At 42.3% G+C, this 24,818-nt stretch overlaps 1 protein-coding gene across 4 annotated transcripts in view; it reads left to right on the top strand.

Annotated features, from left to right (window-relative positions):
- Nucleotides 1-4,728: 4,728 nt before the first annotated feature.
- Nucleotides 4,729-24,818, top strand: part of SRPK2 (SRSF protein kinase 2) — an 89,960-nt gene continuing 69,870 nt past the window's right edge. For 2 of the 4 annotated variants that reach the window (XM_081927700.1, XM_081927697.1), the window contains exons 1-2: nt 4,836-4,866; nt 5,004-5,100. In XM_081927700.1, the coding sequence (XP_081783826.1) occupies nt 4,851-4,866; nt 5,004-5,100 (113 nt within the window). In that variant the 5' untranslated portion in view covers nt 4,836-4,850. Of the gene's footprint in view, nt 4,867-5,003; nt 5,101-24,818 lie in introns of those variants that run through there. The other 2 variants (XM_081927698.1, XM_081927699.1) reach the window with 2 other exon arrangements.

Here is a 24,818-nt window from a genome sequence, read left to right as displayed (position 1 = left end):
TGTATGCGCACTTACTTGAGAGTATGGGGTGTGTTACTTAGCACAGACAGCAGTTAAAACCAGTTATGTAGATCCCATTAAAAACTTGTCCTAGTTTTTGAAGAAAACACGGCTCATAAAAGTTACTTGTGATGTAACATTGATGCTATTATTTTAGGGATAAGGTTGTATAGTTATGAGATTTTGCATGCATCTAGATTGTGTAGCTGCTGCACACATTTCTTCTATAATATAATATGGCTTATATATTGGCTTAACTTTTATGGTTTAATTTTGATGTGGTTTAAACACTGGAAAACATATAAGCAGTCTTTAATCTTAACACTTGCATTGCAACATGTAAGGTTACTAAGAAGACTATATTTAAGTGCCCTCAACCATAACTGATATACCACTTTTATTTCCGGAAAAATGCCAAATGTTGAGAATTAGGACTTGTTTTCTTCATACTGCACACTACATTACAGGTCACGTTCTGCAGAGATTACTATTTTTTAAAGAATCTACTGCATCAATTTTAATTGTACAGCATAGCACTTGAGCCACTGTAGCAAGCGTTGTGCTTGCTACAGTGGGTAAAGGTAAAGTAAGGTAAAGGTAAAGGTACCCCTGCCCGTACGGGCCAGTCTTGACAGACTCTAGGGTTGTGCACCCATCTCACTTAAAAGGCCGGGGGCCAGCGCTGTCCGAAGACACTTCCGGGTCACGTGGCCAGCTTGACAAAGCTGCATCTGGCGAGCCAACGCAGCACTCGGAAACGCCGTTTACCTTCCCGCCAGTAAGCGGTCCCTATTTATCTGCTTGCACCCGGGGGTGCTTTCGAACTGCTAGGTTGGCAGGCGCTGGGACCGAGCAAGGGGAGCGCACCCCGCCGCAGGGATTCGAACCGCCGACCTTTCGATCGGCAAGCCCTAGGCGCTGAGACTTTTACCCACAGCGCCACCTGCGTCCCTTACTTACAAGTAGGCCCCATCTATTTATCTACTTCCATTTTATTTGTTCTTTAAAAACATTACTATAACCTGTAAGCAGCACTAAATAATTAGGAGCACATGTCTCTCATCATAATACATTTTTCCAAAATCATCCAAGTAGCCTTTCAGAAGAGCCACAATACCACCAGCTAGCCACTGTAAGATTTTTTTTAAACAAAACAAGCAAAACAATGTATTGTTTTACTGTGGTGACATCTCATTAGAATCCCAATTCTGACACTTTTCATGCCTGCAGAGATGCAATATTTTACATATGTGCAATGGAGTAACAAAGTCTCTGTCTCAGTGCCAAGTACAAACCCATTTTTAAATTGTTATATTAATTGCAGCCTTTTACCAAACTTGTTGTAAGAGTTCTTCAAGCCAGGTTGACATAGAGTAACTGCAGGCATGGAGCTAGTCCCTGGGAATGAAAAATTGCCAACTCTTTGTACATATAGAAGCTCTTTGTCACCACAGATGCATATAATAGGCATGGAAATGAGCAAAGAGGGAGGCTGTGGAAGAGAAGGGTGTTGGACTGGCATGCTAATGAGGATTTTCATTCCTTCATTTAGGAAACTCTCATTTGTACTTCACATCTGATCAGCTAGTAAATAAATACTGTGGTCAAGATCCTTTATGTTTGCCCAGCAACTTGTACAGCGTTTCTCTCTTTGCTTTTATCTGCAGCCCCTTCTGAAAGTCTCCAGGGGCTCAAAAACAGTTTCCTTAAGGCAGGATACATGGAGCACATCATGTGACTCTTTGGATTGGGACTTGCATCAACAAAGTTTTGGTCAGGCCAAGCAACAGTTGAAAATGCATTTGGGCAGCATTTTCCATGGGCAAAGTATTCTCTAGTCACCAATGTCAAGTTAAGCACACTTGAGACTACAGTGGTACCTTGGGTTACAGACGCTTCAGGTTACAGACACTTCAGGTTACAGACTCTGCTAACCCAGAAATAGTACCTCGGGTTAAGAACTTTCCTTCAGGATGAGAACAGAAATCGTGCAGTGGCAGCAGGAGGCCTCATTAGCTAAAGTGGTACCCAGTGGCGTAGCGTGGGTTATCAGCACCCGGGGCAAGGCAAGTAATTTGCGCCCCCTAACCCATGGATTTGCGCCCCCTAACCCGTGGATTTCCCTAACCCCCAGATGTTGCGCCCGGTGCGGCCGGCCCCCCCTGCACTCCCACGCTACGCCACTGGTGGTACCTCAGGTTAAGAACAGTTTCAGGTTAAGAACGGACCTCCAGAACGAAGTTCTTAATCCGAGGTACCACTGTATTACTTTTGATAGGCTTTAAACATGTTGAATTTTGGCCCGTTATGTTGTAACTCCTCGCACATCCTGTGCACTTTACTGGAGACAAGGAGTGGATGTTGATATTTATACAGTTTCAGCCACACAATGCAGTAAACCGTGACAGTAAAAAACAGTGGAAAACAAGGACACACTAGTTGGCATTACGGTACAAGCCGATTGCAAACCGATTTAACAGTTGTGGTTGTCCCTAAGGAACTTAGGGCACTATAGTTTTGTAGAGGTTAAACATCTGTTGGACATCCCAGGGCCTCACATATAATAGTGATTAAACTGCTTTAAATATGCAGTGTATTCAGGTTCTTACAGAGTAAACAGGGTCATTATTGTAAATGAAGAAAAGCAGTGTGTGGGAGGAGCAATATTCATCATGATGCTTTAAATTTTAAATGTTGGACTGCAGTTATCAATTCACAAATCCAGGAAGGATCTATTGAATTTTGAATTTAATGGGGCAAGCCTGAATTACTTAAGTTTGAGGATTATCCTTTAGTTTCTAGCCTTCATGGATCTAGAAAAAAGTGCTGACCCATAACCTAAAAACTAGGTTAATGATCCTGTGGGGGTTTTTTTGGTAGCACTAGTTTGAAATAGTACAACTTTAAAGTGGGAGAGAATCTAGGACAGTCTTAAGACAATTTAGATCCTTTACGAATAAAGAAGAATGTGTTCCTAATTGGACTGCTCCTGTGATAGTGGATTTAGGATAAATTGGTTGTTCTGGCAGCTGTGGCCAGGCTGCTTATATATTCAATGTGGCCTTTTGATGTATCCTGTTTTAATCACTATGGCAGACCATAGCTATGTATTACAGTTCAGTTAAATATGTGCTAATGTGGCTTGTATTATATGTATTATATGAGCCCCAAAGTAACTAAAAGTGTGAATAGTTACAGATAGGTAGCCGTGTTGGTCTGCCATAGTCAAAACAAAAAAAATTCCTTCCAGTAGCACCTTAAAGACCAACTAAGTCAGTTCTTGGTATGAGCTTTCGTGTGCATGATACACTGAAACAGAAGTTTCCAGACCCTTCTGTTTCAGATACACTGAAACAGAAGTTTCCAGACCCTTCTATATAGTGAGAAGGTGGGGAGGGGTGTTACTCAGAAGGGTGGTGGGAATGGGTGATTGGCAGATAGCTGTGATGAGCCTGTTGACGACTCTTAACGACTGCAATAGGTCTTACAGGAAAAAGCTAGCTGTTTTACTACAAAGGAATTTCAGAAATAGACTGGAAAGAGAAGCTGCTGAATTGCAACTTATCACCAAACTTAAAACCATGGAGAGACCTGGTCTGAACAAAGACATTGGATTCTTATCTCATTATACATGACAAAGCCATTTTTCACCTTCTCACTCCTTGCTTTTTCCTGTAAGACCTATTGCAGTCGTTAAGAGTCGTCAACAGGCTCATCACAGCTATCTGCCAATCACCCATTCCCACCACCCTTCTGAGTAATACCCCTCCCCACCTTCTCACTATATAGAAGGGTCTGGAAACTTCTGTTTCAGTGTATCTGAAGAAGTGTGCATGCACACGAAAGCTCATACCAAGAACTGACTTAGTTGGTCTTTAAGGTGCTACTGGAAGGAATTTTTTTTTTGTTTTAAAAGTGTGAAGTTCAGAAATTTAAGGGGCATCATCAATAAGGAACAGCAGCGGGACACGGTGCTGGGATAAGGGAGTTTCCCGCCAAATAAGGGACGGTTGACAGCTATGCACCTTGGGCAAAAAGATTCCTGCATTGCACGGGGTCGGACTGGATGACTCTCGTGGTCCTTTCCCAACTTCACATTGTGAGCCGCCTCGAGCATGCTCTGAGCAGTGGAAAGGCGGCAAACGAAAGGAAACCATGCGCGTATGTTCTTAAGCGACTGCTTTCAAGAAACGAGGGCTGCCAACTTTTGCTCACTCAGCCCACGTGTTCAGGCCCACCAGCAACAGAAGCAGCGCTGGTTTAAGAATAAGCCAGCAGCGAGCGGCCGCCAACGCCTTTGCAAGGCGGGGGGAAGGAAACCTCGGGGTTCCCAAATAATTGGCCATCACTAAATTGGATTAGAATTTGATGATAAGGGAGATTAAGAGAAACAAAATTTGTAGGAGAATTATTTTATTGTATTTAAATAAGTGGTTATAAAATTGAAAATAAGATGATAATTTGCTTGACAAAAACTTATTCATGATGTAAGTGGGAGCGGGGGATGTGAGGAAGTCTAAAGATGTTATGAAATTTTGTGAAAACAAAGTAACGCTGTTAATTATTTCTGTATTTCTTTTATTAAAAACTCCAATAAATATTTATAAAAAAAAAAAAGGAAACCTCGGGGTTCCCTCACCTGCCGCCATCTCTAGGCCTCCCTCCGGTTGCCTAGCGACCATCCCCCTCCGGCTCCCCGCCCAACTGCGCATGTGCGCCGAGTCCGGGAGCTCCTGCTCCTCAGCCGGCGCCCGCTGTCGAGGCCGGCGAGGAGCAGCAGCGGGGCCGATGTGCCGTGAGGCGCTGGGCGCGGCGGCCCCACGACGACGGCGGCGGCGGTGTCCTCGGCGATGAGCTCCCGGAGAGGTACCGTGGGCGGGCGGTCGTCGTCCCCAGAGGACTTGGGGGGGGGGGGTTGGCGGGGTCTCCCCGTCCTTCTCCTCACGGGGAGCGTGAGGCGCCGCCGCCGCCTCTCCCCTCACCAGCCTCTCTCTCTCGCCCAGCAGTGCTGGCCCTGCAGGCCCGGAGGCGCCGCGCCAAGCACCCTGCGCCGCCCGGCAGGAAAGAGAAGCACCCGCCGCCGCCGCCGCCACACAAAAAGTGAGTTTCTTCTCCCTGCGGGGGGAGCGCGCCTTTTGCGCGGCCCCGACGCCTCCTCCGGGAAGCGCACCTGGGCAAACTCTTCTCCCGCCTCGCGGTGTCAAGTCGCGCCTGCTGGGAGCCCGTCCTTTTTTTTATTATTATTTTCTGCCGCCTCGTTGACACGCGTTTTCTTTTTGCTGGGGATCTTTGCGTGTTTGCAGCAGGGCGGGCACGGAGGATTTTCTGTGTTTGTGGGTCAGGCTCGCAAGACGAGTTGGTGCTGGGATTTCCAGGACAAACCCTTCTCCCTCTTCTATACATATTGCAAATTGTGCATACATGTTGCTTTCCTGCCTTGGACGACAACTACTTTTCTCATGCTGCTCCATGCAATCGGATGCTACCCTTCCTGATGTTCTTGCATGTATGCATTAAGGATTGATGCGTATGCCACCCTGCATCTGAAATCCTAGGGTGGTTCGTAGCACAAAGTACAAAATGGGAAAACAAAAATACATAATAAAACAAAAACAAAGCAATAACACCCCCCTTCGGACATCATGCTATACTTATACCCAGCCTTAAGGCTGATGACCGGTTATAGCACTTCCTTATTTCAGTCTGAAAACAATTCTATGAATTAGGTCACTGTTTTTGTGGTGAACTAAGATGGAGCAAGAATGGCTAGCCTTCCAAAACAATCTGTTGTTGTGCTTGAGACTTCTCAGTTTTGAAGTCTAGCTCTATATCCATTGGGCCATCAGTCAAGTGGTACCAAAACTTATTTCCCATGGACCACTGTGTGAGCTGTGTTAGATGCTGTATAATTTTTAATTATATTTTTACTCCTTTTGGTGTATATGTATTTTATTGCATTGCATTTATTGCATTACAACTTGAATTCTGTAGAATAAATATTTTAATAAATAAAATAGAAGACACAGAAGAAGCAATAAAATACAATTGAAATCAGTATAGATAGATAGATAGATAGATAGATAGATAGATAGATAGATAGATAGATAGCATTAGATGTGCTGTTTTCAAGCAGAATTAAACTTGTGGAGCATTTGAAACCAGTTTAGGAACTCCTTTTCAAGTGCATGTTTACCGCACAGCTGAATGTACCGGACAATTTTTTCTTAGTCTGCTTTAATTTTTGTATCTTTTGTATTTGAATAGAGGTGTTTCATAGTTCTTTTCAGTAGTATGTATTTATACACTAATTGCTACATTATCTATGCACCTTTCAGTCAAATAATTCAAATAAGATACTCATATTACTAATAGGATAACTTTTCATATTTCTGTGGCCTAGTTCTTGCTGAAGTTGTCAAGTTGTATCCCGGCTGCACAACTTCAGACACTATTGAAGGGATTCAATTACTGATTGCTTTTCCTCCACAGAGGGAGAGGTGGTGTAGCCTAGTCTTCTCGTTGACATTATAGCTTTCGAGATCAATCTTTCTTTTGTCTAGAGAAGCATTCAGTAACATCACCCCTTTCCTGCAGTTTTTGTTTATTTCCTGATGGTGCTGGTAGAATTTCTTTTTTGATACTGGCTGTTGCATCTTGGTATCCCATCTTGTTGTTTCAGGCAAGTCAACATTTGCATGAAGCTTCTGTCTCTCCTGTGCATCTCAATCCAGGGAGATTGTTGTAATTGTGTGCCTGGAGCTGGTAATGGACTGGATGAGAGCAAACAAACTGAAGTTTATCCAGACTACCAGAACTTTGAAATCTTCCATATAGGCCTTTCTCTGACCTGCCAAAAACATGAAAGGGCCTTTTCAGTGGCTGCACCTGATATTTTAAACTTTCGTCTTTCAATAGGTTATTTAAGCTCTCTCTCTTTTGTTGATTCCCAACCGAGCAAGGTCATTTTTATACAGACAAGCCTATGGCCTAAGGTTAGAATGGTAGAGTTGGAAGGGACTCCAAGGGTCATCTAGTCCAGTGTTTCCCAACCTTGGGCCTCCAGCTGTTTTTGGACTACAATTCCCATCATCCCTTGCCACTGGTCTTGCTAGTCAGAGTTGTAGTTCAAAAACAGCTGGAGGCCCAAGGTTGGGAAACACTGATCTAGTCTAACCAGGTTAATCTGCCAGCTGTACTGTTCAAATTTTAGCTGCTGTTTTATGTCTTGATTTTTAATGTTTTGACTTTTTGGATGCGCTTATGTTTAATTTTATTCTTTTAAGCTTTGTACACCCAGTTAATATGTACATAGTGTACTTTCATCCCTGGTTGGGGGAGTGGTGTATACACATTAGGCACAATCCATGTCTATCCTGTGTCATTTCTATTTGTTTCTTATGAAATATGGCATTCTTATGCTTCCCCCTCAGCTTCAATCTGAATTGAGAAATAGAACAATTTATGTGCATTTTAAGCTAGTAATGTGTACAGAGCTTTTTTATACTGTTGAGTGCTATTTCCAAAAATCAGAATAAATAAATCTCTGTCTTATTTTATAAGGAAACTTTATTTTACATAGATGCCTGATGTACCATTTCGCCTTCTGGTTCTTCTTTACCATCTCCACTGTTCTATCCCTTGTCTCTTGGGTTCTTTTGAGATATTTCTATATTTGTATGAAATATATTGTCTCCCTCTTAATAGAGTACTTCTGCTTTTAGGAAAGAGTCATTCCTCTTGAGTGCGTCATTTTTACATGATTGATGTTTTTGTTAATTTATAATTCTCCACTACTCCATATCAGAATGTTTACAACTTGTTCTTTGGGGAAATTTGCTTGTCCTCAATGTAACTGTGTTTTCCCAGGACAAATTCTGCTGAGTTTGTGTTGTCACCTTTCCTGCTGGATTGACCACTGCTTAATTCTTCTTTTTTAGATGTTCCACAAGATTTGGAATCCATTGGGTGGTCACCTTATAGATTAATGCAACATGTTATCACAAAATTTGTATTCTCGACAGTTGCATTTTGCTTTTTGAAGTTGTAGTTATTATCCGTTATGCTATAAACAGTACACCTATTCTCTTGGATTTCTTTACTTTTTCTCATTGTCCCAGTACATAGCATTTGTTTTTATTGTCTTAGAGTACCATATCTGGCTATACTACCCTTGCCAGTGCAACTGTGGCATAGAATTGGCCCTAAATGTTTCGCTCAGCATAAGTTACAAGAAGGCTGACTCCCATCTTCTAGTGAGTATTGCTGCTGAACTAAAGAGGCTTTGCAAAACACATTTTTTCCTGAGAAACAAATGTATTGATGTTTAGAGAAAGACTCTTGCTATTGAATACACAGGACTAGCTTATTTCTTGCAAACAAAATATAGTTGTTGTCTAGAGGTCCCTGTCACAAGATCCATAGTAGGTTTTTTGCTTGTATTACATTTTCATTTAAGAGATTCCCTCTACATGATCCTTAGTTTGAAAAATAACATTAGCAGATTGAATCTGACCCAGTATTATACCAGTATAAATGTTTTGACCACAAAGCAAAATAATAGCAACACTAATGTCTAAAACAAGTTTCCTTGTGCAGTTTTGTTACCATGTGTCTTCCTCAACATGTTCCATTAATAATGCCTCTCAGCTTCTGTGACCATGCCAGAGAATGTATAATTCTAAGGCTCTCTCATATAATGCTAAATTATGGCAGTACATGTGAACATGGCTATTAAATATCTGTGCATTGTCAATTAATTTTATACATTTGCCCACTCATTTAATACATTTAGTTGTGTAATTTGTTTTTTTGGATGCCTTTCTATGGAATGTTATGAGGTTTCATCGGAATACTTACAATGTTGATTTTTAAAAATTCTTTTATTTTAATGCAATAACTCCCTTTATGAAAATTAATATACCGCTTTTAATATGAACTATCTTAATAATGTTTGCCATGTTTTGAGATAAATTATTATTCTCGATAATCAGTTCCATTTTATTGACTGAAAATCACTTTAAATTATTTTCTTGTATTTCAAGAACTGAATTGTACTTTGTCACTGCTTTGTTCAACCAGTTAGGTTCCTAGGGCTTGTTCATGTGTTCTGTTTTGCAGAAGGGGAAAGCATGTACATGCAGGTCCTGCTATCTGCACACTCTCTATCAGAAAATTCATTTATTCATACTTATAGATTTCTGCCCAAACTTCGCTATAAACTCCACAGATTCACTTATCTGAACAGCTGATTTCCTTGCTCCCTTTTTTGTGCTTTGCTAGTTGGCAGCAGCCATTTTTGGACAGAAACCACAGAGTGGGGGAGCAGGATTGGACAAATCAGAGAGCAGGAAAAATCAAACAAATCAGGGAGCAGTAGAGAGAGGACAAATCCGTTTCCCCCTCTGTTGCCTCTCTTTTGCTGATTTGCTGCAGCCATTTCAGGAAGGAACCATGGAGACGGGGGGAAAGAGAACAGACAAATCCCCGATTAGAAATATTTTCATAGGAAATAATGGAAATCGCAGACTTGTTATGTGAACGCTTGCCTAACAAAATCATTTCCAGGGAACACATTGCATTTGGTAAACTGGATCTATGTGTATTAGCAATAGAAAACTTTGCAGTTTTTCTGCAGTGTTGGCAGGTATTACTGTGCGTGTTTGTGGTTCAGGGCTCAGCATGCCTACAATCCTTAAACATTCATCAGAGGCAATCATACATTACGTGTATATTGAGCTCCCATGTGATATATATCAAGCAATAGTGAACATAAATTGAGATACATGTGATCAAATCCTTTTCTCCCACAACGGTGCCTTGCTCCAAATGTTGTGAGAGTGCATAGAAAATGAGGCAAGGATTAGTGCTGAGGTTTCCTGCTGGGTGTATTAGTGGAAGGATTAAACTGCAAATGACTTGATTCAACATATATTAGTATTTTTTCTTCTTGCCTCATCTGCACAAAAGGTGCTGCCTGTCTGCTGGAAAACTGTTCTCCATAGGTTTGACCTTGGTATCTCCATCTGAATTCTAATGCTGTGTGTAAACAGAAAAGTCACTTTCTATGTTTGTTTACACCACTGTTTGAATAATGCTGGATGTCTCAATTTTGTGGTATTGCTCTGTAGAGACTGAGAAGATTCTGGGTCTTGGACAATGCTTAAATAAATTTCTGGTTTAAACACTAGAAATTCAAAGTAATAAAAGTCTGAAGAGACATAATTTTTAACATGCATATATATAATTGTTGCTTGCATCTTGAAATCTTGTTGAATCACTTTGATTGCTTTGTATTACCTAACAAGTTTAAATTAAAATTCTGATTAAATGGGTTGAGCAGCAGACATTAAGGAAATAAGTGTTTTAGTTACATGAGGAAAGATTGAATGGGTCTTTTCTTAATGGAATGAGAGTGAGCTCTGTTGGCCCAGTTTACACTACAAGGTTGGTGAACTGCTGTTAAGTATATTTTTCTTGAACTATGCCAAAATAGTTTTATTCAGCATGAAACAATGTTTTTATGTATTTGTTAGCTATTTAGAAGCCAAGTGGAATACTCTGATATATTCAGTAATAAAAAGAAACAGCTTTCTGTAGCTGTAGCTGTAGCTCTTTTAATATGAATTTATTTTTAAATATCCTATTCCTTTCACATTACAGTTTGAGTTTTACAGCGAAACCTGTTATTTATAACATTGGCTTACTCCTGCTGAGTACTGGCACATTTCTTAGAGTGCATTTGAATTAATGCACTTTTCTTGTTTCACATTATCTCATTACTAATAATGCTATGGCTTCTGTGTAGGATTGAAGATTTATTCTTAATAAATACTGCATTTGGGCAAATACCCACAGGCATTCTAGAAGTCTAGAAGTTTGAGCAGATCAAGTTTCCACTGTCTATGCTACTATCTGTATAAATGATCTAACTCTGTGGCATTTCTCCTCTAATGCAGGTCAACATTTTAAATAATTAGGCAGTTATACATCCTCTCTCCTGTTTACTCCCATTCTCTTATACAACACTACTGGAGATTCAACTTCTCTGTTTACTGACCTTTAAAAAACAAAGAGGGAAGGAGTTAAAAAGTGGGTCTGATGCACTTTGTGCTTCTGTGGAATATAGTAATCCAGCTTTCTAGTACCTCTTTAAAGCTAGAAAAGAGAATGAAAGGGTGCTGTGTGCCACTTTTATTTAATACAGGTCAACCGTAAAGAGCAGCGCCATAGGTGTGAGTGTGTACATTTAACACTTCCTACTGCCTATGGGGTCAATAGGGCTGCCTTGTCATTTGCGGGGTAAGTGACTAGTTGAGTGTTACATTAAAGTAATATTTTTTTAGAAACCTGCAAGGTAATTCAAACTTCAGCTGACTATCTTGAGTTGTATTTGCTTTAAAAGCAGTTATGGTCCTCTTCCAGCCATTTTATTGAGTCAAGTAGTATCAAGAAGTCCACTGAATTTTCTCTCTCTCTCAATAGTTCTAACATTAAGGTTATATTTTAATTTAGATTATGATAGTTTAAGCAAGTTCACATTCTGTTTAGACCTGTTTATGTATGGAGTAAATAATGCATTTATTGTCATTGCATATACTTTTGGAACCTCTTCTAGGAGTGTAAATGTGGTTTTTCTTTTGAAAGGCAGTAAAGTGAGAAATTTAGGACATACATGCTGGAACTGGATTGCCTTTAAGCTACTAAAGCATTGGTCTTAGAATTCCAAGTGTTGGACCAGAATGTTCGAATTATGATTATTAAAAAACCCTATCCATTTATCAATACCTATCAGTCAGTCAATATATCCATATATTGTTGAAGTCAGGCTGGAAAAATGAATCCCTCTTTGGTACTTCATAAAATGCTGCAGTTTCCTGTTTTCACAATTTGGTTTATGGTTCTGACAACAATGAAGGCAACTGAGGCCTGTTGGGCTAATTTAAATATTTTATCCAATTAGTATAGGAGGTGTTCAGCAAAGTGCTTTTTCTTCTGCAAGGATTTCCACTTGCATAGTGGAACTTCCCCTTCCTCTCTTCTCTTCATGTGTCCCACCCCCTGGCACCTCCCCAAATTTGCTTCATAGGATTGGGGAAAACCTCAGAACAGATTTAGGGGATGCATGAGGAGGGGGAAGGGAAATTCCGTCACTCAGCTAAAAGTCCTTGCACTAGTTGAAACACTTCATTGGATACTGCCCAATATTTATCTTCATCTTCCCTGTTTGGCATACAGATTAACAACTTTTGTTAACAACAACAACTTTATCAACAACAACAACAATTTTATTTGTACCCTACCTAGTTGTCATATACTCTGTCATATACAGAAACATAATAAAATATCAAACATTAAAAACTTCTCTATACAGGGCCACCTTCAAAAGTCTTCTAAAGGCTGTATAGTTACCTATCTCCTTGACTTCTGATGGGAGGGCATTCCACAGGGTGGGTGCCACTACCGAGAAAGTTTGTGAAGTTGATTATGTGTAATCAAATGAAGTAAATATATTGATACTTGCAAATGAAATACTTGTGGCAAGAGAATCTGCTTATAAGAAGAGTTATTTCCTGATATGCTTTTGTTTTAAAGAATAATGAGCAGCTTAATCTGAATATTTCTCGTTTAAAATAATACACTATATAAAAGTGGTTCTGAAAACTATTCTTTCACTGCAACTACCGTACAGATTCATATCCCATTCAGGTAAGTAAAGAAAGCCAATATTTCACTTGTATTAGGAATCTCTGGTGGCAGTATGTGAAAAACTCTTTGGTGCATATGTAATGGATCACCACCATGGTGCTTTTGGATACACAGACACCCACAAAGTTTTTTCCTGGCGTCCGCAGGGTCCCATTTTCCCCACCCCTCCCCACTCTGAAATTAGGCTTGGACATAAGCCTTGTGCTGTTTCCACTAGAAGTCTTTTTTCAAACTTAATTGTTGTGATGTGGGCTGATCTTCATAGAGATTGCAACTGGGAGGGAAGGTTAACTCTTGCCTCTCCAGCTGCATTCTCTAGGAATATTTCCCTGTGTCCCAAAATTAGGCCTGAAAAAGCAATTAGAGAGAAAGAGAGAGAGAGGAAAAAACAACAACATTTGCTGGTGGGGTGAAAATGTGTGCATATGTATGGTTGTGGTAAGTGTGTGCATAGTTGCAGAGAGTGCAGGATACTCACAGCCGTTTCCCCAGGTTTCAAATGAGCCCATTGGCTCCAACAGGTTGGCAGCTTCCGGCATATTAGCATGTTTGCGAGCATAGGAGCCACCTTCCGAAGAAGAATGGGCGGCTGGAAGCGCGTGGCATGCGATGTTGTGTGCATGATGTCCTGACGTGTGTCCTGACATCAGGGCATCTGAGGAGCTGGGCGGCGGAGCCGAATGTGGCAACAGCACAGCAGCAGCATGGCTTTAAAGGCCGTGGCTCCGCCTCCTTTTGCTGCTTCCCCTCTGGGGCAGTAGGAGGAGGAAAAGGAGCCTTTGCTCAGCTTGGCCTCCTCTGGAGGATCGAGCCCTTCAGCAGCCCCATGCCACCTCCTCCTTCTTCCCCTGGCCTGGGGCTGCTTTCACCACCATTTAACTTTTTTGTGGGGACGGCTCCTCCCAGAAACTATTGGGGCCCCCAAAAGGGCCAGCCCCTAGGAGATGGTGCCCCTGTTTGGAAGAAAGGTTTAGCAACCAACATGTTGCTGTTGTCCCCACCCCCTCTAATATGTTGTAGTGTGCAATTGGATTTAAGTACTTATTTTTCTTGCTTTAATTTATTTTTAACTGGGATTCAGGGAAGGCTTGCTGTCTGGAACACTTGTGATGGATCTGGTAGTAAAACTGGCAAGCTTTTTTCCTGTGGTGATTATTTAAATCTGGGAAACAAGCTCAAGTGTCAAGTATTGATTATATTGGTCATACTGTCTTAGTGATGCTTTTGATTTGCTAACTTACATATTAGCCTTCCTTATGAGCTACTGTTTTTCATTCAAGACCTTAGAAAGAAGGTAATCCCCAAGTGCTTAATGTTATTTGAAATCTATATGCTATCACATATTGGGTTTTTTTTTAAATGCTAGGTTTAAAGACACTTATTTAATCTCCACATTGGTCTGATGCAGCAGAACCAAAAATAAATTGATTTGAGGAGTAGCAGTGTAAAGATTTGAAGACTTCGAATAGGCATTCTGTCTGTAAATAGGCACTGTCCTGCTTGTTTGGAGAGCAGATGTCAAAACAAGCCACTAGGTGGCAACATATTAATTTGAAAGTCGCTGAATGAGATTGAAAAACTATTAAATAAAACTAAGCAAAACCCTCTTGGAATGTATATCAAATCCCTGGTCACAACAAGACATTTGCAGCATGTTCCTGTATAACCAAATCTCTGTCTGAGAGGGGTTTTTTTGGGGGGGGATTAGCATTAGGTTACCAGACTTTTTTCAGTGAATCCGGGGGACACTTTAAATACATACATACATACTACACATTTGTTCTGTGGCAGAGGGGCGGCCACCGCCTTGACCTCAACCGCCACATTTCCCCTTCCTCCGAGGCTTCTATCTCCTTTCTCCATGAGCCTGGGCAGTCTCTGAGTTGTTGGTTCTTCGGTGGTGGTGGTGGGGAAGCGGTTCGGTGGGCCAGGCATGGAAGGTAGAGAAGGAAGGCCGAGAGTGGCGGCAGCGGTGAGGCTTGGGCAGTGCAATGCCTCCCTTCCCATTGGAGCAGCCCCAATCCCATTCTTATTTGTGTGCAAGCAGGAGGGGGCAGGGATCCCATATCTGGGAAAGGAGGCTTCCCCTTGCCTAACTGAGACATCCCCGCCCTGCTTGCACGCAAGTAGGAGTTGGGAGGCTGCTCCGATAGGCAGCATGAAGCCTCCCTTCACAGCTTAGCTGCTGGGGTCAGGGAAAGTGGAGGCAGCCCAGAAGCTGCGTCTTAGAGTCCCTGCGCCACCATCATATGAGGACTTCCGAGCAGCTTCTGAAGCCAGCCAGAGCCGACTGCTCTGGGCTGCTGAGACTGCTGCTGCATTTCCCCGGGACATTAGATGAAATCCGGGGACATTTTGGGGATGGAATTTGTCCAGGGACTTATTCGCAAATCTGGAGACTGTCCCTGGTAAACGGGAACGTCTGGTAACCCTAAATTATCATCAGTGTTCTAATTTGGTTATTCATATGCAAAGTTTTTTTGTTTTTTTTTTAAATAGTGCATCCCTCTGCATGTATGTTAATGAGCAATCAGTCTTCTGAGTGCAATTGAGGGATTGATTTGGTCTAGGAGGAGGTCTGATGGGTCACTTTGAGTGAATTGACCTTTGCTGCAACCTGAAAAGCATGAGGGATATTTTATAATCCAAACTAGCCTCAGCCTCACCTCTAACCTGCAAAATTAACAGTGGCATGTGCTGCAAGGCTACTTTCTCTCAGTAAAAGGCAAAGGGACCCCTGACCATTAGGTCCAGTCGTGACTGACTCTGGGGTTGCGGCGCTCATCTCGCTTTATTGGCCGAGGGAGCCAGCGTACAGCTTCCGGGTCATGTGGGCAGCATGACTAAGCCGCTTCTGGCGAACCAGAGCAGCCCACGGAAACACCGTTTACCTTCCCGCCAGAGCGGTACCTCTTTATCTATTTACCTATTTATCTACTTGCACTTTCATGTGCTTTCGAACTGCTAGGTTGGCAGGAGCTGGGACTGAGCAACAGGAGCTCACCCCGTCACAGGGATTCGAACCGCCAACCTTCTGATTGGCAAGCCCTAGGCTCTGTGGTTTAACCCACAGCGCCACCCGCGTCCCTGCTTTCTCTCAGTACAACCCTCCAAATTTCAATAGGGGTATAATACTGATTAACACTACAGGAGTGTTGTGGACTACTGTACTCTCATCCCAGCATTGCAGGCTGGGCTAAAAGCAATGGATAATATCGCAGGGTTGTTGTACTCCCTAATCTTCAGGCCATTCCCCATTGTAATAGGAGTTCGATACCATTGAACAAAAACAAAGTGCTGTAAACTACCCAGAGCCAGACTTGCAGTATTCACTGTAACTTATACTACACGGCTGCCTGAAGACACTCTTTCTGAAGCCACAGTGTCTTTCAGCCCGCTGTTCAGGGACAATTAATTGCACTTGCTTTAAAATTAGCAGTATTTCATTTTCAGATGTTTCACACCAAAAAGATAATTGAGTTAGAAGGAGCAAGAACTCTTCTCTTTGCTTGCTACCTTTTAGGGTCCTCCACCCTGGGGTACTCAATTCCAGCAACATTAAAATATTGGATTTCTTTATTGGTGTCTCTAGACAGCTCTCGCTATTGTCTCTAGGGATATATTAGGAACTGACCTGTACAGACAATGGTTCTTTCAGCTCTGAGTGCTGCTCTCTTGTTCCAATCCAACCACTTGTTCTCATTCATTCTCTCTCTTCTCTCTGTCTCCCCCCATTCAAGTTGTCAGTTTTCTCCCCACTTGGCCTCACACCTCATGGCGCAGAGATCTTAATTGGGGTATTTATGCTTTTTTGTAAGACGCTTTGTACCCTTGCAAACTTTGGGGTTCCCTCCAGTTTAACGGTCCCTCCCTGTTCTGGGCTGGTGCTGCCATTTTGGCTACATAATGGGAGGCATTACCTCCTGAAGTTCAGAAAAGTGAACAGTGAAGGATTTTTCGGGGAAGACTTTAATCACATTAAATTCATGACCAGGTAGTTAAGATGACAAAGAAATATGCTCTCTTAATGTGTAGTAGTGAGTCTAAACACAGTTGAAAGAGCTTGATAATGCCATCAAATATATGTTCGGGGTGGTATTCAACTAAATAGTTGCACTAGCACAAGGATTAGTGCTAGCATAATGGGGCTCCCCCCTTTTGCATGCATCGCTTGCTGTCTCTAAATCAGTTTCAGAGGGTTGGGAGAATCCTAGAACAGATTTAGGGGGTGCATGGGAGAGGAGAAATCCTTGTGTTGGAAGAATGATCTGCTTAACCCTACATTTAATATAACTCTCAGTTTATACAAAGTTATTTCTTAGTATAACATTAATGTGCCTTATGATAAAAAGACATAGGGCAGGAAACTGATTATACTAAAACACACACACACACACACACACACACACACAGAGAGAGAGAGAGAGAGAGAGAGAGAGAGAGAGAGAGAGAATATTACATTACATGATATTATGGCAGTGGACAAAGCTGTATTGTAACTTTTGAATAAATGATTAAAAAAATATTATTATTATTTTTACAATAGGTTATCTGTTTTCAGTCCAGTTCAAGACAGAAAAAAGAACCATTTCAAAATATATTGAGTGCAATAGCTAACCTCAAATCCATAGATATTATAACCTTACCTAATTTTTTACTAGCATTCTTGTCAAAACATGCCAGTATTAGTCATTTGCAGACTTTAAACAACAAAAAAAGTCCTGCTTTCTGTAAATTTTCTTTTGCTGATCATCTGGAAGTCACTGGATAGGCTTATCTCTTGAACAGATAAATAGTCTATAAAATGTAAAGTGATTTTAATTCTTATTAGTGCCTGAAAGCTGGACTTGATTGGGTGATATTTATTATAGATTTCTGAATATGTAAAGACTAGAGAATTATCTCAAAATGCTGCCCCATAGAGAGTGTGTACCTCTGATTACAGCAGTCCTTACAGTGTTCTACAGTGTGATCCTCCACATGTCTTCTCAGAAGTAAGCCCCCAAGTTGAATGGGACATGCTCTTGGATTGCTGTATATAGGATTGCAATAATAAGCTTGGTTTTCCTTAACTAACTGGAGCTTCATTTGTGCTGCTTATAACTGGTATTTCCATTGAAACATTTCTTTAAGCCTTTATGGTTTCTGCTTGTGCTGCAGAAGAAAGTGAGGGTCGGTATTTCTTGTCAACCTGGGAAGGCAGCCATCTGATTCTAAACCTCTGCCGTCTTTTGGGAAATCACCAGGAGTAGTAGTGTAGGTATCAAGTGGTACAAAATAGCACCTGTTCCAATGTGTGATCTCTCATCATTGTTCAAAATACAGTGGTACCTTGGGTTACATATGCTTCAGGTCACATGCGCTTCAGGTTACAGACTCCGCTAACCCAGAAATCGTACCTCGGGTTAAGAACTTTGCTTCAGGATGAGAACAGAAATCATGCAGTGGCGGCGCGGCAGCAGCAGGAGGCCCCATTAGCTAAAGTGGTCTACAGGTTAAGAACAGTTTCAGGTTAAGAATGGACCTCTGGAACGAATTAAGTACTTAACCCGAGGTTCCACTGTATAATAATAAAAATAAAAATAATAAAAATAAAAATAAATTTTATTTATATCCCGCCCTCCCCAGCCGAAGCCGGGTTCAGGGCGGCTAACAACAATAAAACAGTACAACACAACACAACACTCTAAAATCATTCATTATAAAATTAATTCAAAACAAACCACTGGCAACCATTGGGCCAGAGCTCCGCGAAGACTGCCGAGGGAGGGAGTCAGGCTGCGCCCTGACCAAAGGCCTGGTGGAACAGCTCTGTCTTGCAGGCCCTGCGGAAAGATGTCAAGTCCCGCAGGGCCGTGGTCTCTTGTGACAGAGTGTTCCACCAGATCGGAGCCGCAGCCGAAAAAGCCCTGGCTCTAGTTGAGGCCAGCCTAACCTCTCTGTGGTCTGGGACCTTCAAGATGTTTTTATTTGAAGACCGTAAGTTTCTCTGTGGGGCATACCAGGAGAGGCGGTCCCGTAGGTATGAGGGTCCTAGGCCGTATAGGGCTTTAAAGGTTAAAACCAGCACCTTAAACCTGATCCTGTACTCCACCGGGAGCCAGTGCAGCTGGTATAGCACCGGGTGAATGTGATCTTGCAGCGAGGGCCCCGTAAGGAGTCTCGCTGCAGCATTCTGCACCCGCTGGAGTTTCTGGGTCAGTCTCAAGGGCAGCCCCACGTAGAGCGAGTTACAATAATCCAGTCTGGAGGTGACTGTCGTGGGGATCACAGTGGCTAGGTCAGGGCAAAATTTCATTTCTTTCTTTCTTCAGACTGTAATCTGTCTCATTCCTACTTTATTAAGCTTCACAGTAAAGGAGGAAATGCTAGATTTTGTGCTCTTGCTTTAAAGTAAATGCACAGTATGGGGTTTTTTTTGGGCGTGTTCTGTTTGTTTCTCCCCTATTTGAAATACAAAGGGGGTGAGGTTTTGCTGATTTCATTATCTTGAAGGACCAGTTTGATGACTCAGATGTGAGATTAACTGAAATATGAACTTAAAAATAGCTGCAGAAAAGCCAGGGCAAGAAACCTCTCCCCTCCATACTTTTGTGATTTACAAAAGCCCATGTTTTGATTTAATTATTTGTAAATGTTTGATTCAGAACTCATTCCAGTATTATGTTTGGTAAAATGTTTATCTGTTTGCCACTTTGCCATGTTTCTCTGTGAAAACATGCCTTGGCTGTTTTTGAAATGGGGTTTTCTACGAGAGAAGCCTCAGAGCTGGCCTATGCATTACTTCCCTGATAGGTTATCACAATATGTCATTTTGGGGCTTATCCTAGCATTTTCTAGTGGGAGATAATATCCAAGGTTTTTACCTGAGACTTCTTGCATCTCAGACTTGTGGTATTCTACAGATCTAGGGTCTCTTGTGGAAATCACTTATGATCTAAGTGACACAGTGCTTGTCTGTCTGCTATCATGGCTGAAGGGTTAGAAATCTATGTGAAGTGTGGGTTCTAGGCCTGCTTGCCCATCCTCTTCTGACTCAGACATTGATGTTGCTTGTCAGGTAGTGAAGTGGGACAGAACATTTTCTGTTTATAAAAATGCATTGTTTCAGTAAATTAATTAGTAACAATAGATAAAATACCACTCAGATTGGGCTGTTTCAAAGTTGTAATTACACGTTTTCAGGTAAATTACCTGTATTAAACATGCAATACTAGTTGAGTGAATTGTGGGAGTGGTAAATGCCTCCTTATGAGAAGGTGAGGTCTTAGCAAGTTTGAAAGAGGTTATGATGATAAATTTATTGTAGAAACTCCCTGAATTCCACTGTAATGGAGAATTTCTGGCCTGTCTCTTAACATTCTATTTTTGGGCAAGGTCTTTGAATATGTCGTGGTCTTTGAACTGCAGGTTTTTTTTGAATGATATGAACTATATATCAATTTCAATCTACAGGTGACTCCCTGTTTATGCGGGGGTTCCGTTCTGAGCCACTGTGCGCATACGTGAAATTTCAAAAAATGGGGAGCACCCTGGAGAGTCTTTCTTAACCAAGCCCTGCTCTCCCTTCAGCTCCTGGGATGGAAATGCAAGCAGATATACGCCTTTATGCAGTGGGACATGTTCCAGAAGGGAATGACAGGCAGGCAAGCATTTGCACACCAAAATGCACTAAAGAAGCAGCAGGAGGGAGTAGCATGGCCATTCCTACTATAGTGATGGGAAACCTGTGCCCCCACCAGATTCTGTTGGACTTTAGTTCCCAGCAGCCTCTGACAACATGACCGGTAGTCAGGAATGATGGGAGTGGTAGTTCAGTAACATCTGGATGGTCACAGCTTCCCCAACCTTCCAGTAAGGGAACCTGCCCTTCTGCTTCCTCCTGTTGCTTCTTTAGTTGCTGGGCTAAAGAGCAGAATTTCCCTCCTAACCTGACCCCATCCTATTTGCATACTGAGAAAACACCTCCCCCCTCCCCCCACCGCTTAAAAAAAGATTACCCTGCCTACTTCCACCCCTTGCTTCCTTTGCTGGAGCATTAAGAAGCAGAATAACACACACACACACACACACACACACACACACACACACACCCGCTTTCTATATGCACAGCAAATTGTTCCATTTGAGGTCTCTCTATCTCTGTTCATCTTCTCCCTGTTACTGCCTTGGGAAGCACAGCTTCCTTCTCAGTGCACTGTTCAGGCTGTTTTTGCTGCTGTGGTAGCAGCTGATAGTATGAATAATTAGGTGTGCCAAGAGAGTTTAGGCATATCTGACTTTGTATGGGATCTGGCTGCAAGTCTTGCAAAATATAAGCCATCTGATCACCAGGCATTTTTACTTGCTTGGACGAAAGACATTCTCTGCCATCAGAGACTGCGGAAGGTTGGTTAGAGGGCACTATGGTATATCACAGCCTGGCAGTTTGTTCTTTGTGTGGCTGCCCAGAGCAATTCAGAGGTTTTTTCCCTATCGCCATATGTGAATTGTCTCTCTCTATGCTAATGTGGGGGTGCTATCAGCATGGTGCTGTATCATTGGTGGGAGTTTTAAAATAAGTAGGCCAGAGGAGCATAAATGTCTCCCTAGAGATTACCATGGCAGTGCAGTGACATCATGCAGTGTCCCATGGCAACTACAACCTTTACTTATCTTAGCTAATCTGTTGTTATTTGAGATTAAGTTGTTGGTTCAGACTTTCTCTTCGCAAATTTTATGCAACACAGATGGCAGGTTTATTTAGTTGAAATATTGTATGAACCACACGTTCTTTTCCTGAAGGCAGCTGAGATGTTTTACTACTTTAAAAAAATGCAATGCAGATATGAAGAGAATAAAAAACACCCAATAAAAATCCAATAAATCAGTGGTGGAAAATGTTAACATCAATAGTCCCCGATAGTCAGCTCCTGAAATTACTATCTGGCATATTTCCACTCAAGCCTTGGCAAAGCTTTTTATTTTTAAACTTCACTGATAAAGTAATGCCAGGGAAGTACAGTAACTAGGCTGAGCTCCCTTGGGGAGTACAATGCAAGTGTAGCAACAGACAGTGAAGTGACGTATGGGAGAAAATGTCTCCCAGATATGCCAGATGTAGGTTTTAAAGCAGAGGTGGGGAAGCTGCCATTTCCCCCATGTTGTTGGCCATGCTGGCAGGATTTTACAGATGTTGCATGACATCTAGATAGCCTAGTGGATAGTGCTAGGAAGGAGTCAGTGGTCATGGTGCATTTTAGCACCAGTGATGTGGGGAATTGTAAAGCCCTGGAAGTGAAATTTAAACCATTAGGAAGGATGTTGAAAGCCAGGACCTTCAATGTGGCTTTCTCTGAAATGCTAGCAATACCATGTGCAGGGCCAGCTAGACAAGCACAGCTGTGTCATCTCAGTATATGGATGAAATGGTGCCAGGAGGAGTGGTTTGGATTTCTTAGAAGCAGGGGAACATTTTGGGACAAGCTAGGTCTGTAGAAAAAGGACAGGTTCTGCTCAAACTGGGTTAGAACTGGACTGTTGATGGTGAATTTTTTTTTTTAAGTTAGAGCAACTATTAAACTGATTGCAGGGGTTAGGCAATGGGAACTAAGGAGCAACCAGTTTAGAACAAATCACCCCCCAGGAATTATAGGGGAAATGAAAAGTGGGGAGGGGTAAAACTGGGCATGGGGGGTGTAGCAGTTATACCTTAGGGTAAAACATATGTGCTGAAAATATTTGGAGAAAGAGGCTGTTTATATAAGCCACAGAACCAAGACAGGTGAGCTGGAGAGCTTGGTCTTAGAGGAGAGTATATCTATCGTCAGCATAATGGAAGCCTAGTGGAATGGAAAGAACGAGTAGAACATTGCTATCTCTGTAAATCCAAAGGCTTTTTCTAAACTGTCAATTATCTTGAGTGGCTGTATCACAATTTTGGATGTGAACTATCTGGGCAAGGATGTCCCCTCCCATTTTGGCATCTGAGGTGAAATGGAAATTGCTTCCTCCTGTGCTCCACTTCCACTGCTGCTACACTCTGGCTCTTGCTGAATCCGGTAGGAGCCAGGTGCTCCTCAGAGTGTTGCTACTCACTTGGCTCCCCCCCCCCCGGGGGTGAGGGAGGGAATGCCTCCCTCTTGGTGGCAGAAGCAGTGGGATGGGCAGAGTGCTGCCTCTTACACTTCTGCCACCTGAGCGGGTGCTTCATCCCAATTGTTGTGGGCAGCCTGGTAAGTTAAAATTGGTTTACTTACAAACTCTTTAAAGGTCAGGTTCATGTGCATTTTTTAAACAGCATTTGGAAAAAGTTACACAGGCAGTAAAACTCGAGAAAAAAATAATGTATATATGAGATGGATGTCTAAATACTTGGGGATCTGTAGGGTTGCTAAAAGAAAAAAAGTCACTTGTGGCTATAAACAGGACTTTATTAACCTCCTTCTTTGGAAGAAGAATAAATATCATGTTTCTGGGTGGTTGTGTCCATTTGCGTAAAGGTAATAATAATAATAATAATAATAATAATAATAATAATAATAAAAAAAAAAAAATTTATTTATACCCCGCCCTCCCCAGCCAAGGCCGGGCTCAGAGCGGCTTACAAGCAGGTACCCTGATAAGGTAAGATATGATGGCCTTCACAATTGAAAAGGAACCCCTACAGCCAACACATCAGTCGAAAGGACAGAGAGAGTATAAGAACTTTGGGGCGAAGACCTTCAGCACCCCAAGGACCAATGTGAAGCTTCACTATCACCCTGCTTCATCCCTCTCTGCTACTAGACTGGCCATCAAGTTAAGACAGAGCAACTATCTTTGGTAGCTGTATCCCTGCAGTGTGTGTTTGGACATGTTGTATGGTTGAGAATTTGTGAGTAGATGAAATTAAAAAAGCACTTTTGAAAACTGGTGCCATTGCCTTTGTCTCTTTGCCCTCCTCCTCTGGTTCTGGTTTGCATTCTTGACACGACAAACCACAGTGGCTGAGTTCTGCTTCTTCTGTTGGAGGTAGTGTGCCTCTGAATACCAGTTGCTGGGAACTGCAAGTGGGGAGAGCGCTGTTGCACCCAGACCTTGCTTGTGGAAATCGCATAGGCAACTAGCTGGCCATTGTGAGAACAGGATGGGCTAGATGGGCCTTTGTTCTGATCGAGCAGGGCTCTTCTTATGGAACCCTAAACAAGCGAACTTACTGTATTTTTCTGTGTATAAGACTAGGTTTTTTTTAAAAAAACAAAAAGTTAGGTTTAAAATTGGGGCTGGTCTTATACACGGGTAGTGCTGAGGGGTGTTTTCTTAATTTGGAGTCCCCCAAAATAGGGGGCGTCTTATACATGGGGGCGTCTTATACATAGAAAAATATGGTGTTTTAGAAGGAATATACAGTGGACGCTCAGGTTGTGAATGTGATCCGTGCGGGAGGCACATTTGCAACCCACAGCGTTCACAACCCTTAGCGCCGCGTCTGCACATGCGCGGGTAGCGATTTAGCACTTCTGGCCATGTGCAAAGCGCGATTTGGCGCTTCTGTGCATGCTTGAGCACCAAAACCTGAAAGTAACCCGTTCCGGTACTTCTAGGTTCGGCGCGATGTGCACCCCGAAAACGTACAACCTAAAGTGTCTGAAACCTGAGGTATGACTGTACTGCAACTTTTGGTTTCAGTTCCCACTATTTATGAGGTAGAAAAGGTCAGTATTCCTTCTTGGAAATCTGCCGTGACACCTGATTACTTTATGATCGTCAATCAGCAGTTTATAACGGGTCCGGCACACTTCTTCAAAGCTGCGCCACTGTTGCTCCCTTCAGGTCACGGCTTAGCAGAGTAGAACACACAGCGGTGTAAAGCAGACTTACTTCCTTCTTCTGGCAAGCACACACAGACAGCTCCGTCTATTTACAGCTCTTTATTGAAACATTTCAGCTACAAAGACCGGGGCTTCTTTCAGCCATATCCAAAGGCACGTCTTTCTCTCTCACAGATACACAGAGAGAAGTGAAAGTACAGGGTAAAAGCTCCTCCTCCTTAGCTTCTAAAAGCTTCTGTCTCCTCCCGGCTTACGTCTGACGTTGGAATGTGACGCACACTCAGAACCCTTAACCATTTAAGTTCTGAACACTCACACCCC

The sequence above is a fragment of the Podarcis melisellensis genome (genome assembly GCF_964234715.1).
Source record: "Podarcis melisellensis genome assembly, chromosome: 10".
NCBI classification, from domain to species: Eukaryota; Metazoa; Chordata; class Lepidosauria; order Squamata; family Lacertidae; genus Podarcis; species Podarcis melisellensis.
Note: the sequence above shows the minus strand (reverse complement) of the source record. Positions and strands in the feature narration are given on the sequence as shown.